Source organism: Chiloscyllium punctatum, chromosome 31 (genome assembly GCF_047496795.1).
Source record: "Chiloscyllium punctatum isolate Juve2018m chromosome 31, sChiPun1.3, whole genome shotgun sequence".
In the NCBI taxonomy this organism is placed as follows: Eukaryota; Metazoa; Chordata; class Chondrichthyes; order Orectolobiformes; family Hemiscylliidae; genus Chiloscyllium; species Chiloscyllium punctatum.
Genome location: NC_092769.1, coordinates 68,311,981 through 68,332,236, shown reverse-complemented (window position 1 = coordinate 68,332,236; position 20,256 = coordinate 68,311,981). Strand labels below are relative to the sequence as shown.

General features: G+C 47.0%; 1 protein-coding gene across 4 annotated transcripts in view; it reads right to left on the bottom strand.

The window, feature by feature from the left end:
- LOC140457026 (EH domain-binding protein 1-like) overlaps positions 1 to 20,256 on the bottom strand; it is a 93,679-nt gene that overhangs the window by 30,520 nt on the left and 42,903 nt on the right. For all 4 annotated transcript variants that reach the window (XM_072550933.1, XM_072550935.1, XM_072550934.1 and 1 more), the window contains 2 exons: positions 8,171 to 8,248; positions 6,744 to 7,179 (listed from right to left, as the gene is read on the bottom strand). In XM_072550933.1, the coding sequence (XP_072407034.1) occupies positions 6,744 to 7,179; positions 8,171 to 8,248 (514 nt within the window). The remainder of the gene's footprint in view (positions 1 to 6,743; positions 7,180 to 8,170; positions 8,249 to 20,256) is intronic.

Genomic DNA, 20,256 nt, shown 5'->3' with positions numbered 1-20,256 from the left:
CACGATGGCTTTAGCCCAACACACGATGACTGGAACCCAACACTGCAGGCCAACGAGCAACACTGGAACCCAATATGGGATGACTGTGTGGAACCCAGCATGCTACAGCTGGATTTTTAATACACAGGACCAGCTCAGCCTGGGAGAGACTGTGTTGGAGTAAACCCACAGTCCCGGCTGGTTCTGAAATGCCCATTTCTTCCTGGTTTTTAGAGATTTGTGTTAAATCCTTCCTGAGAGGATTTGGATCCGGAGGCAATGGCAGGGGTCGGGGTTCTGTGAGGGGGGATGGTGCTGTTGGACCGGGCAGGGTGAGTGGTTGCAGGAAGCCACTTCTTAAAGGACCCAACAGAAGGTGGTGGCTCATTGTAGCAGTTCACCAAAAAAGACAGGGCGAGTGTGGGACTGGACCCCCTTACAGGTCGAACCTGGATTGAGAAGGCAGGTTCCCTTTCTGAACGTGAACAAATTGGGGAAAGCGCTGGAGTCTGTCATGAAGGATGTAATAACTGAGCATTCGGAGAGCAGTGAGAGGATCAGCACGGATTCACTCTGGGGAAATCATGCTTGACAAATCTCCTGCAATGTCTTGAGGCTGCGACCAGTAGAGTAGGCAAGGGTGCATCAGTCGATGTTGTGTATCTGATCTTTCAAAAAGCTTTTGACACGGTTCCTCACAAGAGATCAGGAAGGAAAATTAAAAGCTCGCTGTATCAGAGGTAATGTGTCGACACGGAGAGAGAACTCTGTGGTAGACAGGAAGTAGAGAGTTGGAAATAACCGGGTCCTTTTCAGAGAGGCAGGCAGAGACGAGTGGAGTGTGGCAGGGGTTCAGTGCTGGGACCCCAGCTGTTCACAGTATACATTAACTATTTGGATGAAGGATTTGAACGCACTATCTCCAAGTGTGCAGACGACATTAAGGAATTTGTCTTGCAAACGTTTTGTCCCCTGTCTAGGTGACATCCTCAGTGCTTGGGAGCCTCCTGTGAAGCGCTTCTGTGATGTTTCCTCCGGCATTTATAGTGGCCACTACAAATGCCGGAGGAAACATCACAGAAGCGCTTCACAGGAGGCTCCCGAGCACTGAGGATGTCACCTAGACCGGGGACGAAACATTTGCAAGACAAATTCCCAGCTCGGCGAACAGAACCACAACAACGAGCACCCAAGCTACAAATCTTCTCCCAAACTTTGAAGACGAAATTAAGCTGGGGTGGCAGTGTATTTACGATGAGGAGGATGCTAAGAGGCTGCAGGGGGACTTGGACAGGCTGGCTGAGGGGGCAAATACTTGGCAAATGCACTACCTTGTGGATAAACGTGAGGCTATCCACTTTGGTCAGCCACACAGATTATGATCTGAACAGTGACAGTTTAGGACAAGGTGGGGTGTAACGAGACCTCGGTGTCACAGTGGAACACTTCTTCCGTAACCCTTTGAGTTCCATGGACTCTCAACCCTTAAAGAGTCAGAGAGATGTAGTCCCACCTTCCAGCACCCGGCCCATATCCCTCCAAACCCCTTCCTATTCATGTCCCCATCCAGATGCCTTTTAAATGTTGTCATTGTACCAGCCTCCACCACTTCCTCTGGCAGCTCATTCCATACACGTACCACCCTCTGTGTGAAAACGTTGCCCCTTAGGTCTCTTTTGTATCTTTCCCCTCTCACCCTAAACTCTCTAGTTCTGGACTCCCCCACCTCAGGGAAAAGACCTTGTCTATTTACCCTATTCATGCCCCCTCATGATTTTATAAACCTCTATAAGGTCACCCATCAGCCTCCAACGCTCCAGGGAAAACAGCCCCAGCCTGTTCAGCCTCTCCCTGTAGCTCAAACCCTCCAACCCTGGCAACATCCTTGTAAATCTTTTCTGAACCCTTTCAAGTTTCCCAACATCTTTCCGATAGGAAGGAGACCAGAATTTCATGCAAAAGAAAAGAAATTCCTATCTCTGTCTTAAATGGGCGGTCCCTTGTTTTTAAACAATGACCCCTCATTCTAGATTCCTAGAAGGGGATACACCCTCTCCACATAGTATTTTCTTTTAGATTACATTACAGTGTGGAAACAGGCCCTTCGGCCCAACACGTCCACACCGACCCGCCGAAAAGCGCAACCCACCCATACCCCTACATTTACCCCTTACCTAACATTACGGGCAATTTAGCATGGCCAATTCACCTGACCTGCACATCTTTGTAATCTAAAATCTAAAAAAAAACAGAGACCAATATTATGCACAGTATTCCAGATGTGGTCTGATCAACGCCCTGTATAGCTGAAGCATAACTCTTGCATTCAATTTCCCCCTCTCAATACAACAGAACAGTCCATGTGCTTTCTTGATTACTTGCTGCACCTGCATACTAATAGTCTGCCAACAGGAAGGCCTTCCAGATGAAGGGCTTATGCCCGAAATGTCGATTCTCCTGCTGCTCGGATGCTGCCTGACCTGCTGTGCTTTTCCAGCGCCTCACTCTCCGAATCTGATCTCCAGCCTCTGCGCTCCTCACTTTCCCCTACTAATAGTTTATGGCTCATAATGTAGGACGCCCAGGTCCCTCTGCTTCTCAGAGCTGCGTAACCTCTCACCCTTTGCTAATCCACTTAATTTGTCCGTCTTCTTCCTGACAAAACAGACAATTTCCCACTTCCCCGCATCGTTATCCATTCACTTTACTGATCAGTACCTGTGCACACTGAAATAAAACAAACAACTATAGGTTGCAGAAGCTAGAGGGTGGTACGTGTATGGAATGAGCTGCCAGAGGAAGTGGTGGAGGCTGGTACAATGACAACATTTAAAAGGCATCTGGATGGGGACAGGAATAGGAAGGGTTTGGAGAGATATGGGCCACGTGTTGGCAAATGGGACTAGATTAGGCTAGGATATCTGGTTGGCATGGATGAAGGGTCTGTTTCCGTGCTGTACATCTCTATGACTCTATGGTCAGTATGGAGGAGTTGAGCCGAAGGGTCTGTTACCATGCCGTACATCTCTAGGGTCAGCATGGACGGGTTGGGCCGAAGGGTCTGTTACTGTGCTGTACATCTCTATGACTCTATGGTCAGTATGGAGGGGTTGAGCCGAAGGGTCTGTTACCGTGCCGTACATCTCTAGGGTCAGCATGGATGGGTTGGGCCGAAGGGTCTGTTACTGTGCTGTACATCTCTATGACTCTATGGTCAGTATGGAGGGGTTGGGCCGAAGGGTCTGCTACCGTGCTGTACATCTCTATGACTCTATGGTCAGTATGGAGGGGTTGGGCCGAAGGGTCTGCTACCGTGCTGTACATCACTATGACTCTATGGTCAGTATGGAGGAGTTGGGCCGAAGGGTCTGTTTCTGCGCTGTACATCTCTATGACTCTATGGTCAGTATGGAGGGGTTGGGCCAAAGGGTCTGTTTCTGTGCTGTACATCTCGATGACTCTGTGGTCAGTATGGAAGGGTTGGGCCGAATGGTCTGTTACCGTGCTGTACATCTCTATGACTCTGTGGTCAGTATGGAGGGGTTGGGCCGAATGGTCTTTTACCGTGCTGTACATCTCTATGACTCTATGGTCAGTATGGAGGGGTTGGGCCGAAGGGTCTGTTACAGTGCTGTACATCTCTATGACTCTGTGGTCAGTATGGAGGGGTTGGGCCGAATGGTCTTTTACCGTGCTGTACATCTCTATGACTCTATGGTCAGTATGGATGCATTTGTCCATCTGTTATTTCTCTGCCCCAATCCGCAATCTATCCATATCCCTTTGACAATCCTCCTCGCTATCAGTAACTCTGGCAATTTTGAAAAATTACTAATCGCACGGCTGAACGTTTTCTCTGAACAGGACATGAGAAGGTATCAATAAAGGTATTGGTAGTGAGTGATAAAGGTGCCATGTTGTTTCCTGTCTCGTTCTCTCCCTTTTTCAAATTAAAAACACTGTATTCATTACCGTCCAGTCTTCCCTGAATCTAAAACCAATGCATCCACTGTCACACTTCTTTTAAGATCGTACGATTAAATCTACTTGCAACTTGTCAGCTCACAGTCCCAACCTTTCTCTAGTAATTGTGATGCTCTGGATGATGGTTTGCTCGCTGAGCGGGAAGGTTCATTTCCAGAAGTTTCGCCACCCTACTAGGTAACATCTTCAGTGGGCCTCAGACAAAGCACTGCTGATAATTCCTGCTTTCTATGTATATGTTCAGGTTTCTTTGGGTTGGTGATGTCATTTCCTGTGGTGAAGTCCCTTCCTATGATGCTCTGGATGATGGTTTGCTCACTGAGCTGGAAGATTCATTTCCAGAAGTTTCGCCACCCTACTAGGTAACATCTTCAGTGGGCCTCCGACAAAGCACTGCTGATAATACCTGCATTCTATGTATATGTTCGGGTTTCTTTGGGTCGGTGATGTCATTTCCTGTGGTGAAGTCCCTTCCTGTTCCTTTGCTCAGGGGTTGGTAGATGGGGTCTAACTCGATGTGTTTGTTGATAGAGTTCCGGTTGGAATGCCATGCTTCTAGGAATTCTCATGCGTGTCTCTGTTTGGCTTGTCCTAGGATGGATGTGTTGTCCCAGTCGAAGTGGTGTCCTTCCTCATCCGTATATGAGGACACTAGTGAGAGAGGGTCATGTGGTTTTGTGGCTAATTGATGTTCATGTATCCTGGTGGCTAGTTTACTGCCTGTTTGTCCAATGTAGTGTTTGTTACAGTCCTTGCATGGTATTTTGTAAATGACATTAGCTTTGCTCGTTGTCTGTATGGGGTCTTTCAAGTTGATTAGCTCCTGTTTTAGTGTGTTGGTGGGTTTGTGGGCTACCATGATGCCAAGGGGTCTGAGTAGTCTGGCAGACATTTTGTGATGTTCTTGAATTCCTCAATCTCTTCCATTTCCTAGTCTATCACTGCTTCTGCGATGTTACTTGTACTCCCTATGGTGACGAGTGATGTAAAATACCCCTTCCAGACATTATTTTCTATTATTAACTCACTTTTCCCACTATAATGGAGACCGACACCACCACCGTGCATTCAGGTATGGACCCTTTTACCATCTCTATTTACTCTTCCACTGTGACAGGGTGGTTGATTTGACCTCACTGTCCCTTCCTGTCACTGTCCTGCTTATCACTTCCTGTATTAAAACCTCATCGTCATCTGGAGAGGAAAGATGAGACAGAAGGGTGATGGGGGATGAAAGTGACTGCGTTCTTCCTTCAGACGGCCAGCAGGGATATATTTGATGGGCCAAAGGACCTCCTGTGATGGGCACAATAACCATTCCGGTTTCAACGCTGTGACAAAATCAGTCTGCTCTTGAAATCCCAACTCTGTAGGCTGAAGGACGGGACTGGTGACACAGAGGGAAGTGGGAGGGTTGAGGCCTATAGGAAGACCATGAGGCAGAGGTGCACAATTAGGCCATTCGGCCCATACCCTGCCATTCTCTCCCGTTTGGTATGTTTCTCGCACCCCATTCTCCTGCCTTCTCCCTTTCCCTGGTAACCCCAGAGGCCGAGATAATGTTCCGGGGACCCAGATTTGAGTCCCGTCAAGATAGATGGTGGAATTTGAATTCAATAAATACCAGGAATGAAGAGTCTAATGAATTCCGTGAATCCATTGCGGATTGTTGGGAAAATCCCATCTGGTTCGCTAATGTCCCTTCAAGGAAGGAAACTGCCATCCTTACCTGGTCTGGGCCTACATGTGACTCCAGACCCACAGCAATGGGGTTGACTCTTAACTACCCTCTGGGGCAATTAGGGATGGGCAATAAATTTTGCCTAGCTAGTGACACCCTCTTCTTGTGAATGAATAAAACGAGCTTTTATCTCCTTCCCAATGAGGAACCCATCTCTCTCTGCCTCAGTGACTCCCCCTCCACGGCTCTCTGTGACAATGAGTCCCACGGGTTCACCCCGTCCGAAGGCTGAAGAGATTCCTCCTCATCTCAGTTCCTTCCCTCTGAGGCTGGGCCCTCGGGTCCATGTCCCTCCTAAACATCACCTCCACGTCCACTCGATCCAGGCCCCTCAGTATTCTGTACGCTTCAATCAGATTCCCCACCCTTCTAAACCCCATCGAGTACGGACCCAGAGTCCTCAACCGCTCCCCACATGACAAGCTCCTCATCCCCGGGATTGTTCTTGTGAACCTCCTCTGGAGCAATAGGTTTGAGCTACAGGGAGAGGCTGAACAGGCTGGGGCTGTATTCCCTGGAGCGTCGGAGGTTGAGGGGTGACGTTATAGAGGTTTATAAGATCACGAGGGGCAGGGATAGGATAAATAGACAAGGATTTTGTCCCCAGGGTAGGAGAGTCCAAAACTAGAGGGGATGGGAAAGATATAAAAGGGGCCTGAGGGACAACTTTTTCACACGCGGTGTGTGGAACGAGCTGTAAGAGGATTAGTGGAGGCTTGTACAATTAAATAGGTAACTGGATGGGGATAGGAACAGGAGGGGTTTAGAAGGATGTGGGCCAAGTGCTGGCAAATGGGCCTAGAATAATTTCGGACATCCGGTTAGCATGGACGTGTTGGACCGAAGGGTCTGTTTCCGCGCTGTACATCTCTGTGACCCCCTCCCAGACCAGCCACATCTTTCCTTAGATATGGGGCCCAAAACTGCTCTCAATATTCCAAGTGCGGTCTGACCAGAGTTTTATGCGTCTCAGCTGCGTCTCTGCCTCAAATGGAAAAGGCTCATTTGCAACGTCCCCAAACCCCTCTCACTCACTTACCCGTCATCCGTCGTGCCTGTCGGTGGTTGCTTGGCAACGTCATTGCGGCCTGGTTCCACAGGCTTGTGGGGCTGGGGTAAGGGGGTGGAGACCTCTTCGAAGGGATTCCTGGGCTGGGCTGCGTCAGGGACGAGTGGCCGGGTCCCACTGAGGCCTGGCCCCTCTCTGTCACAGGTCGGTTTGGCCTCGGACCCTTGGTCCCCAGGCGGGCTAACCGGGGTCACCATGGTGATAACGGGACGCTGACGTGCGACACCCCCTTGCTTGCGGCTCTGACCCTGGTCTGGGCCTCCTGATGCCAGGTGATCCTTGCTGACAGATCTCTCGTGTCCAGTCTGAGCCTGACGGACTGGGCTGAAGGGGCTCAAACTGGCCTCCATGACCTCTGAATCGTACTGGGCCTTGGCATCCATTTTCCATCCAGCTGGCATCGTAGCTGTGTGTCAAAATGTACTCCACAGGGTTAGATACAGAATAAGCCCTTCTCTACACTGCTTCCCCCCCCCCACCTTCAGATACCCCCAAGGCAGGGACAACATGGCATTAGATATAGAATAAAGCTCCCTCTACACTGCTGCCCCATCAAACACGCTCAGGACAGGGACAGCACGGGGTTAGAGATTAAAGCTCCCTCTACCCTGTGTGTGTGTTTGTGTATGTGAGAGAGTAAGTGTGTGTGAGAGAGAGTGTGTGTATATGGTGTATGTGTTACAGTGAGAGAGCATGTGTGAGTATTGTGTGTGTGAGAGAATGACAGTGTATGTGTGTGTGAGAGTGTGTGTATGTGGTGTATGTGTTACAGTGAGAGAGCATGTGTGAGTATTGTGTGTGTGAGAGAGAGAGTGACAGTGTATGTGTGTGCGTGTGAGAGAGTGTGTATGTGGTGTATGTGTTACAGTGAGAGAGCATGTGTGAGTATCGTGTGTGTGAGAGAGAGTGACAGTGTATGTGTGTGTGTGTGAGAGAGTGTGTATGTGGTGTATGTGTTACAGTGAGAGAGCATGTGTGAGTATCGTGTGTGTGAGAGAGAGTGACAGTGTATGTGTGTGTGTGTGTGTGTGAGAGAGTGTGTATGTGGTGTATGTGTTACAGTGAGAGAGCATGTGTGAGTATCGTGTGTGTGAGAGAGTGACAGTGTATGTGTGTGTGTGTGTGTGAGAGAGTGTGTATGTGGTGTATGTGTTACAGTGAGAGAGCATGTGTGAGTATCGTGTGTGTGAGAGAGTGACAGTGTATGTGTGTGCGTGTCTGTGTGTGTGTGTGTGTGAGAGAGAGTGAGTGTAGGTGATGACTGTCCTGGTTACACCAATGCTGCCTCAGTGTCCAGCCTAAGTCTGTTGGGTTAGGTATTGGAATCATCACAACATGCAGGAGGAAGCTGAACAAGGCAGGGTCATCGGAGGCTGAAGGTGCTCACAGAAACTCACCTGCTGTGTCCCAACTGCTTGCAGCTACTCCAGCGTCTTCCTCCTCCTCTTGAAGTGTGCTGAGAGGTTCACTGATGTCTACAACACAACAGCCAGAGAGTTATTGCTGCAGTGGGGAGCAATCAGCACCTGAGTTTGGGAAAGCTCATCGGTGTCTCTCATTCTTTGTTCGCTGTCTCTGTCTCTCTCTCTTCCCCCCCCCCACCCCCGACACACAAACCCCTCCAAGTCTGTGGCTGAGAGTGTGAGAGAGGGAGAGTGTGAGAGAGGGAGAGTGTGTGAGTGAGAAAGAGAGAGAGAGGGATACGAGAGAGAGAAAAGGAGATGAAATGGAATGAGAGACAGAAGGCTTGAGAGTGAGAAGGAGGATGTACGTGAGAGAGAGAGAGAGAGAGAAACAGAGACTGCAAATGAGAGACTTACAAGAGAGACAGAGAAAAGGGGTTCATGAGAGAAGAAGTCACATGACAGAGAGAGAGTCATGAGACAAAGAGAGAAAGTAAGAAAAACACATCAATGTCAACCCAGATCAATGTCAAAAGCTGAACGGTCTCTCAAGAGACCCTGGAGATTGGATAGGGAGCTTTCAACACTGCAGTGCATGCTGGGATACTCTACCCCCCATTGATGCCTCTCCCTCTTTGTTTGCTTTCTCGCTCTCTCTAACCCTCTTGGGCAATGAAAACAGGACAAAATAGACTGGAGAAGAAGAGGGTGAGAGAGAGAGGGGTGCTGTGAAGGAGAGGGAGAGCAGATGAAAGAGAGAGCACGCAAGAAAAAGGAAAGGGGAGCTTGGCACTAGAAAATAAGGGAGAGAGAGAACAAGAGAGAGAGAAGGCAGGAAAAAGACAGAGGGCATCAGAGAGAAAGACAGAACAGAACAGATATGACAGAGGGATGATTACGAGAGAGAGAGACAGACGGGGAGGACAAGGGAGAAGACAGATAGGAGAAAATTTGTGATAGGTGGTGCAGGAGAGGTAAGCTTTAGTAGAGTTTTAATCAAGGAACATGCATAAGTTGTGATCCCTGATCCATAGCACTGGATGAGAAGTAACTCTGAAGACACTGAGGTTTGATAGGGAACTTTCAACACTGCAGTGCATGCTGGGATGACCTGGCTTCCATTGATACCTCTGGGTCATTTTTACTCTCTCTGTTTCATAAGCCCTCTCAGGTAGTAAAGAGAGAGCAAAAAAAAGGGCCGACAGCGAAGGAGACAAGAAACGTGGGGGCTGCGAGAGAGATGGTGCATGCAAGAAAGAGAAAAAGAGAGAAGAAAAAAAGAGAGACAAAGAGAGGGGGCATCAGACAGAGAAAAGGAGAGACACAGAGAGAGAGAAAGAGAGAGAGGACACAGGAGAGAGTAAAAGAGGGCAAATTAGATTGAGAGAGGATATGAACAAGAAAACATGGAATTGAAAGAGACAGCATGAGATAGAGAAACAGAGCAGTGAGACAGAGATGGCACCAAACAGTGGGTGAGTGAGAGAGGGTAGGGCTGCGACAGAGAGAGAGAACTGCAAGAGACAGAAAGGTTCAGATATCAGTCATAAGTAAGGGAGAGAGGGAGACAGAACGTGAGGAGGGCACTAGAGAGAGGAGAGAGACGGTGGGGGGTGGGGGGGGGGTGAGATGAAGGACAGTAAGAAACAGGAGACACCAGAGAGAAACAACGTGCATGAGAGGGTGAGACAACGCGAGAGAGAGAGAGAAAGGCCGTGAGACAGTGAGAGGTGGAGAGAGAATGGGATAGAGTAAAGTAGCGTTGATGACCCTATCTCCCACCAGATCAAGAAACAAAAAACAAAGAACAATAAAGCACAAGAACAGGCCCTTTGGCCCTCCAAACCTGTGCTGACACATTTTGCCTTTCCATATGAAAACTGTCTCCACACACAGATACTCACTCTAATATACACACAGACACACACTCACTCTAATATACACACAGACACACACACACACACTCACTCTAATACACACACAGACACACACACACACAGACACACACACACACACACTCACTCTAATACACACACAGACACACACACACTCACTCTAATATACACAAAGACACACACACACACTCACTCTAATACACACACAGACACACACACACTCACTCTAATACACACACAGACACACACACACACACACTCACTCTAATATACACACAGACACACACACACACTCACTCTAATATACACACAGACACACACACACACACACTCACTCTAATATACACACAGACACACACACTCACTCTAATACACACAGAGACACACACACACACACACTCACTCTAATACACACAGAGACACACACACACACACACTCACTCTAATACACACACAGACACACACACACTCACTCTAATATACACACAGACACACACACACTCACTCTAATATATACACACACACTCACGCTAATATACACACAGACGCACACACACACTCACTCACTCTAATATACACACAGACACACACACACTCACTCTAATATATACACACACACTCACGCTAATACACACACAGACACACACACACACTCACTCTAATACACACACAGACACACACACACACTCACTCTAATATACACACACTCACTCACTCTAATATACACACAGACACACACACACACTCACTCTAATACACACACAGACACACACATTCACTCACTCTAATATACACACAGACACACACACACACTCACTCTAATATACACACAGACACACACACACTCACTCTAATATACACACAGACACACACACACTCACTCACTCTAATATACACACAGACACACACACACTCACTCTAATATACACACAGACACACACACACTCACTCTAATACACACACAGACACACACACACACTCACTCTAATATACACACAGACACACACATTCACTCACTCTAATATACACACAGACACACACACACTCACTCACTCTAATATACACACACACTAACTCTAATATACACACAGACACACACTCACTCTAATATACACACAGACACATACTCACTCACTCTAATATACACACACACTCACTCACTCTAATATACACACACACACTCACTCACTCTAATATACACACAGACACACACTCACTCACTAATATACACACACACTCACTCTAATATTCACACAGACACACACACACTCTAATATACACACAGACACACATACTCACTCACTCTAATATACAAACAGACACACACTCACTCACTAATATACACACACACTCACTCTAATATTCACACAGACACACACACACTCACTCTAATATACACACAGACACACACACTCACTGACTCTAATATACACACAGACACACACTCACTCTAATATACACACAGACACACACACTCACTGACTCTAATATACACACAGACACACACTCACTCTAATATACACACAGACACACACACACACACTCTAATATTCACACAGACACACACACACTCACTCACTCTAATATACACACAGACACACACACACACTCACTCTAATATACATACACACACTCACTCACTCTAATATACATACACACACTCACTCACTCTAACATACACACACACTCACTCTAATATACACACATACACACACTCACTCACTCTAATATACACACAGACACACACACACTCACTCTAATATACACACACTCACTCACTCTAATATACACACACTCACTCACTCTAATATACACACACTCACTCACTCTAATATACACACAGACACACACACACTCACTCACTCTAATATACACACAGACACACTCAAGCGCTCACTCACTCTAATATACACACAGACACACACACACACTCACTCACGCTAATATACATACACACACTCACTCACTCTAATATACACACACACACTCACTCACTCTAATATACACACACACACTCACTCACTCTAATATACACACTGACACACACACACACTCACTCTAATATACACACAGACACACACACACTCTCACACTCTAATGTACACACAGACACACACACACTCTCACACTCTAATGTACACACAGACACACACACACACACTCACTCTAATGTACACACAGACACACACACACACACTCACTCTAATATACACACAGACACACACACACACTCACTCTAATATACACACAGACACACACACACACGCACTCACTCTAATATACACACAGACACACACTCACTCTAATATACACACAGACACACACACACACACTCTAATATTCACACAGACACACACACACTCACTCACTCTAATATACACACAGACACACACACACACTCACTCTAATATACATACACACACTCACTCACTCTAATATACATACACACACTCACTCACTCTAACATACACACACACTCACTCTAATATACACACATACACACACTCACTCACTCTAATATACACACAGACACACACACACTCACTCTAATATACACACACTCACTCACTCTAATATACACACACTCACTCACTCTAATATACACACACTCACTCACTCTAATATACACACAGACACACACACACTCACTCACTCTAATATACACACAGACACACTCAAGCGCTCACTCACTCTAATATACACACAGACACACACACACACTCACTCACGCTAATATACATACACACACTCACTCACTCTAATATACACACACACACTCACTCACTCTAATATACACACACACACTCACTCACTCTAATATACACACTGACACACACACACACTCACTCTAATATACACACAGACACACACACACTCTCACACTCTAATGTACACACAGACACACACACACTCTCACACTCTAATGTACACACAGACACACACACACACACTCACTCTAATGTACACACAGACACACACACACACACTCACTCTAATATACACACAGACACACACACACACTCACTCTAATATACACACAGACACACACACACACGCACTCACTCTAATATACACACAGACACACACACTCACTCTAATATACACACAGACACACACACTCACTCTAATATACACACAGACACACACACACACACTCACTCTAATATACACACAGACACACACACACTCACTCACTCTAATGTACACACAGACACACACACACACTCACTCACTCTAATATACACACAGACACACACTCACTCTAATATACACACAGACACACACACTCACTCTAATATACACACAGACACACACACACTCACTCACTCTAATATACACTCACTCACTCTAATGTACACACACACTCACTCACTCTAATGTACACACAGACACACAGACACACTCACTCACTCTAATATACACACAGACACACACACACACTCACTCTAATATACACACAGACACACACACACGCTCTAATATACATACACACTCTCACTCACTCTAATGTACACACTGACACACACACACTCACTCACTCTAATATACACACAGACACACACACACTCACTCAAATGTACACACAGACACACACACACACTCACTCACTCTAATATACACACAGACACACACACACTCACTCACTCTAATATACACAACACACTCACTCTAATATACACACACACACACTCACTCTAATATACACACACACACACTCACTCTAATATACACACAGACACACACACACACACACACACTCACTCTAATATACACACACTCACTCTAATATACACACACACACACTCACTCTAATATACACACACACACACTCACTCTAATATACACACACTCACTCTAATATACACACACACACACTCACTCTAATATACACACACACTCACTCTAATATACACACAGACACACACACACTCACTCTAATATACACACACTCACTCTAATATACACACAGACACACACACACACACTCACTCTAATATACACACACTCACTCTAATATACACACAGACACACACACACACCTCTTCCTCTAGCCCCTTGCTGTTCATGTATTCGTTCGGGTGTTTCTTGAATGGTGCTGCTGTGTCTGTTTCCACCCCCTCCTCTGGCAGTGTGTTCCAGGCCCTCAACACCCTGTGTGTGTGAATAACCTGCCTCGCACATCTCTTAAACATCACCCCTCCCCCTGTGTGTTCCCTCCCCCCACACACACACTGTGAACCTGTATCCCCTGGTAACTGACCCCTCCACCCTGGGAAAAAGCCCCCACTCTATCCATTGCTATTCACAACCTTATAAACCTCGATCAGGTCGCCCCTTCCACCTCCTGCGTTCCAGTGAAAGCAAACCCAGTCGATCTGACCGTCCTTCATCACTAAAGTCCCCCAGACCAGGCCACATCCTGGGAAACCTTTTCCGTACCCTCTCCAAAACATCCACTTCCTTCTGGTCGTGTGGTAACCAGAATTGCACACAATATTCCAAGTGTGGCCAAACCAAAGTTCGATCAAGCTGCAGCATAACTTGTCCATCCTTATACTCGATGCCCGTCCCAATGAAGGTCAGCATGCCATTGGCCTTTTTCACTCCCTTATCTACCTGCGCTGCCCCCCCCCCCCTCAGTGATCTGTGGGCCTGCACACCCAGATCCCTCTGCAGATCAATACTCCAAGGGGTTCTGCCATTCACTGTATAATTTCCACCTGTACTTGACCTTCCAAGCCTCACATTTTTTCCAGATTAAACTCCATCTGCCATGTTCCTGCCCGTAACCCCAGCTGATCTATATCCTGCTGTATCCTCTGACAAACCTCCTCACTCTCCATAACTCCACCAACCTTTGTATCGTCTGCAAACTTACTAACTAGACCAGCTACGTTTTCCTCCAAGCCATTTATGTAGATCATGAACAGCAGAGGTCCCAACACTGATCCCTGAGGAACACCACGAGTCACAGTCCCCCATTCCGAAAAGCATCCTTCCCCCGCTACCCTCTGCCTCCTCTGACTAAGCCAGTTCTGTCTCCATCGTGCCATCTCACCCCTGATACCATGTGACTTCACCTTTTGTACCTTGTCAGAGGCTTTACTGAAGTCCATGTGGACAATACCAACCACTTTTCCCTCAATCACCTTCATCACCTCCTCACAATCCTCCATCAAGTTAGTGAGGTACGACCTCCCCCATATAGATCCAGGCTGTCTATCGCTAATCAGTCCATTTGCTCCAAAATGCTCATAGATCTTGTCCCTGAGAATCTTTTCCAATTATTTCCCTACCACCAAAGTGAGGCTTACAGGCCTGTAATTCCCTGCATTATCCCTGTTACCCTTCTTAAACAATGGAACAACATTAGCTATTCTCCAGTCCCCTGGGACCTCACCTGTGGTCAAAGAGGATACAAGGATGTCCATCAATACTCCAGTAATTTGTGTTCTTGCCTCTGGGATAGATCCCATTAGGACCCGGGGACTTATCTACCTTCACACTTTTTAAGTTGGACAACATCTGCGCAGGTTAGGGTGGATTGGCCGTGCTAAATTGTCCCATAGTGTCCCAGGGATGTGCAGGTTAGGGTGGATTGGCTGTGCTAAATTGTCCCATAGTGCCCAGGGATGTGCAGGTTAGGGTGGATTGGCCAGGCTAAATTGTCCCATAGTGCCCAGGGATGTGCAGGTTAGGGTGGATTGGCCGTGCTAAATTGTCCCATAGTGCCCAGGGATGTGCAGGTTAGGGTGGATTGGCCGTGCTAAATTGTCCCATAATGCCCAGGGATGTGCAGGTTAGGGTGGATTGGCCGTGCTAAATTGTCCCCTAGTGCCCAGGGATGTGCAGGCTAGGTGGATTGGCCGTGCTAAATTGCCCGTAGTGTTAGATGAAGGGGTAAATGTAGGGGAATGGGTCTGGGTGGGTCGCGCTTCGGTGGGTCGGTGTGGACTGGTTGGGCCAAAGGGCCTGTTTCCACACTGTAAGTAATCTAATCTAATCTAAAGAAAAACTCTTTCTTTTTAATAGCAACTTGGCTTAGAAACTGCCTTCCCAAAGATCATCCTCCACCAATTCCTGCTCCTTGGTGAATACTGACACGAAATATTCCTTTCAGACCTCACCTTACTCTTCTGCCTCTGGACATACGAATGGGTCTGGCTTCCCTCTCACTTTTTATTTCTGTGTAAAAAGCCTTGGGATTCTCCTTGATCCTGTGTGCTGATGACTTTTCATGACCCCTTTTGGCCTTTCTAATTCCCCGTTTCGGTGCTTTCCGACTTTCTTTTGACTTCCAGACTGTTGTCCGTCCCCAAGCTCCTGGACCTTACATCAGCTTCCTTTTCACATTTGATCAAGGTCAAAGCATCTCTGGGTCACCCCAGGTTCAAGTGACTTGCCAGCCCTATGCTTCCTACTCGCAAGAACGTGCTGCGGCTGAACTCTTAACAACAGCCATTCGAAATATTCCCGTGAGTCCAGTGTGGATTTACCCTCAAGCAGCCGCCTCCAATCAACGCAAGCATTTGGCTTTGGGAAACAGCTGGTTAGAGCATCTTACTGGTCAACGAATCAGGACCAAGGGCTTTGCGTGTGTGCGTTCAAACGTAAGTTAATTACACAATCTATTATCCCACGCACTGGATTTGCAACGCCGCCTCACTTGTGCCCATCAATAACCCGTCTCTGATGGGGCACCAGGAGGGGTGGTCCACTCAGGAAACATGCAAGAAACAAACCGCACGTTTACAAAGCATGCACACTGCATTAGCAACACACACCGATGGGCCCATGTTCAATAAGGGAAGGAAGAGGGAAGAGGATATGTACAGTCAGAGCTCCTGAATGCTGGGGTCTCTCTACGAGGAGCAGCATTCAGCCCTGCCTGTCACCCCCATGGGTATTCTCTCCAATATTCGACACACCAGCCTGCAAACCCTTCCCCCTGATCGTTAACAAAGCATTCCTGCAGAGTGTGAGACACATGCATTGCGGTGACACCACCATGGTTGAATAGTTGGTCGGGCTGAGATCCACCTGAGAGGTAGCTGGCTGGGGGAGACACAAGGCCAACCCATTTACAGCAGCACCACAGCACCTCAGAGAACATTAGGAGCAGACGCAGAGAAAAGGATGCCAGGGAATGCTTAGGCCGGGGCTGCACTCCAGAGAATAAGGTAATGGAGTGGGGCTTCACTCCACAGAATAAGGTAATGGAGTGGGATTACAGGGGCGTGCACACTCCACAGAATAATGTAATAGAGTGGGATTACAGGGGGGTGCACACTCCACAGAATAAGGTAATGGAGTGGGATTACAGGGGGTGCATACTCCAGAGAATAAGGTAATGGAGTGGGTTTACAGAGGGGCAGCACTCCAGAGAATAAGGTAATGGAGTGGGATTACAGAGGGGCAGCACTCCAGAGAATAAGGTAATGGAGTGGGATTACAGGGGGTGCCCACTCCACAGAATAAGGTAATGGAGTGGGATTACAGAGGGGCTGGACATCAGAGACTAAGGTTATGGGAAAGTTAAAATTGTCTGGACATTTGAAACACCAACGGAAGGAGCTGGAGATACTCAGCATGACTGGGGGCACCTGATTGTTGAAAGCGAAATGAAATGTTCACATAGTTTGCCACTCCACAGATTCTACCTGTCCTCTTGGATATATACAGTATAAAGTGAAAGGGATGGTTTATACGAGGGCAGTTCTCCAGTAACAAGGTGCTGGGGACAGTTTCTTTGCAGCAGTGCTCCAGGGATAGAGGTAAAGGACCATTTTAGATGGGGCCAGGAGTGTGAGGTGATGTAATGGCATCGTCCAGATGAAAGGTATCATTCATGGATTACAGTAATTGCGTCAGTTTAAAGTGAGGGCATAATCCATGGATTACGGTAATGGTGTCACTCTCAGGTGGAGTCATTAATCCATAGACTATGGTAACCAATGCTGGTTTCAGGTGGAGGGAATAGTCCATGGATTATGGTAACAATATCAGTTTCAGGTCATGGCTGTAATCTAGATTATGGCGACAGTGTCAGTTTCAGACAGAGGTCGTAATCCACATATTATGGTAACAATATCAGCTTCAGATGGAGGCAGTAATCTGTGGATTATGGTAACAGTGTCAGTTTCAGATGGAGGGAGTAATCTGTCGATTACGGTGACAGTGTCAGTTTCTGAGGCTGTAATCCACAGATTACAGTAACAAATCAGATTCAGATGGAGGCAGTAATCTCTGGATTACAGTAACAGTATCATAATTCATGTATTACAATAGCAGTGTCAATTTCAGGGGGAGACAGTAATCCATAGATTATGGTAACAATGCCAATTTCAGAGGGAGTAGTCCAGGGATTACGGTAACAAAGTTAGTTTTATCAGTGCATGATGGTAAATCAGACACAGACAGTAATCCCAGGATTACGCTAACAGTGTCAGTTTTAGATGGTGCAGTAATCCATGGATTACGGTAACCGCGTCAGTTTTAGATGGTGCAGTATTCCACAGGTTACGGTAACGGCGTCAGTTTTAGATGGTGCCGTAATCCACGGATTACGGTAACGGCGTCAGTTTTAGATGGTGCAGTAATCCACGAATTATGGTAACGGCGTCAGTTTTAGATGGTGCCATTATCCACAGGTTACGGTAACAGCGTCAGTTTTACATGGTGCAGTAATCCACGGGTTACGGTAACGGTGTCAGTTTTAGATGGTGCAGTAATCCACGGATTACGGTATCAGCGTCAGTTTTAGATGGTGCAGTAATCCACAGGTTACGGTAACAGCGTCAGTTTTAGATGGTGCAGTAATCCACGAGTTACGGTAACGGTGTCAGATTTAGATGGTGCAGTATTCTACAGATTACGGTAACGGCGTCAGTTTTAGATGGTGCAGTAATCCACAGGTTACGGTATCGGCGTCAGTTTTAGATGGTGCAGTAATCCACGGGTTACGGTATCAGCGTCAGTTTTAGATGGTGCAGTAATCAACGGGTTACGGTATCAGCGTCAGTTTTAGATGGTGCAGTAATCCACGGGTTACGGTAACAGCGTCAGTTTTAGATGGTGCAGTAATCCACAGGTTACGGTATCGGCGTCAGTTTTAGATGGTGCAGTAATCCCCGGTTATGGTAACGTCGTCAGTTTTAGATGGTGCAGTAATCCACGGGTTACGGTAACGGCGTCAGTTTTAGATGGTGCAGTAATCCACAGGTTACGGTAACGGCGTCAGTTCTAGATGGTGCAGTAATCCACGGGTTATGGTAACGGCGTCAGTTTTAGATGGTGCAGTAATCCCCGGTTATGGTAACGTCGTCAGTTTTAGATGGTGCAGTAATCCACGGGTTACGGTATCAGCGTCAGTTTTAGATGGTGCAGTAATCAACGGGTTACGGTATCAGCGTCAGTTTTAGATGGTGCAGTAATCCACGGGTTACGGTAACAGCGTCAGTTTTAGATGGTGCAGTAATCCACAGGTTACGGTATCGGCGTCAGTTTTAGATGGTGCAGTAATCCCCGGTTATGGTAACGTCGTCAGTTTTAGATGGTGCAGTAATCCACGGGTTACGGTAACGGCGTCAGTTTTAGATGGTGCAGTAATCCACGGGTTACGGTATCAGCGTCAGTTTTAGATGGTGCAGTAATCCCCGGTTATGGTAACGTCGTCAGTTTTAGATGGTGCAGTAATCAACGGGTTACGGTATCAGCGTCAGTTTTAGATGGTGCAGTAATCCACGGGTTACGGTAACAGCGTCAGTTTTAGATGGTGCAGTAATCCACAGGTTACGGTATCGGCGTCAGTTTTAGATGGTGCAGTAATCCCCGGTTATGGTAACGTCGTCAGTTTTAGATGGTGCAGTAATCCACGGGTTACGGTAACGGCGTCAGTTTTAGATGGTGCAGTAATCCACAGGTTACGGTAACGGCGTCAGTTCTAGATGGTGCAGTAATCCACGGGTTATGGTAACGGCGTCAGTTTTAGATGGTGCAGTAATCCCCGGTTATGGTAACGTCGTCAGTTTTAGATGGTGCAGTAATCCACGGGTTACGGTATCAGCGTCAGTTTTAGATGGTGCAGTAATCAACGGGTTACGGTATCAGCGTCAGTTTTAGATGGTGCAGTAATCCACGGGTTACGGTAACAGCGTCAGTTTTAGATGGTGCAGTAATCCACAG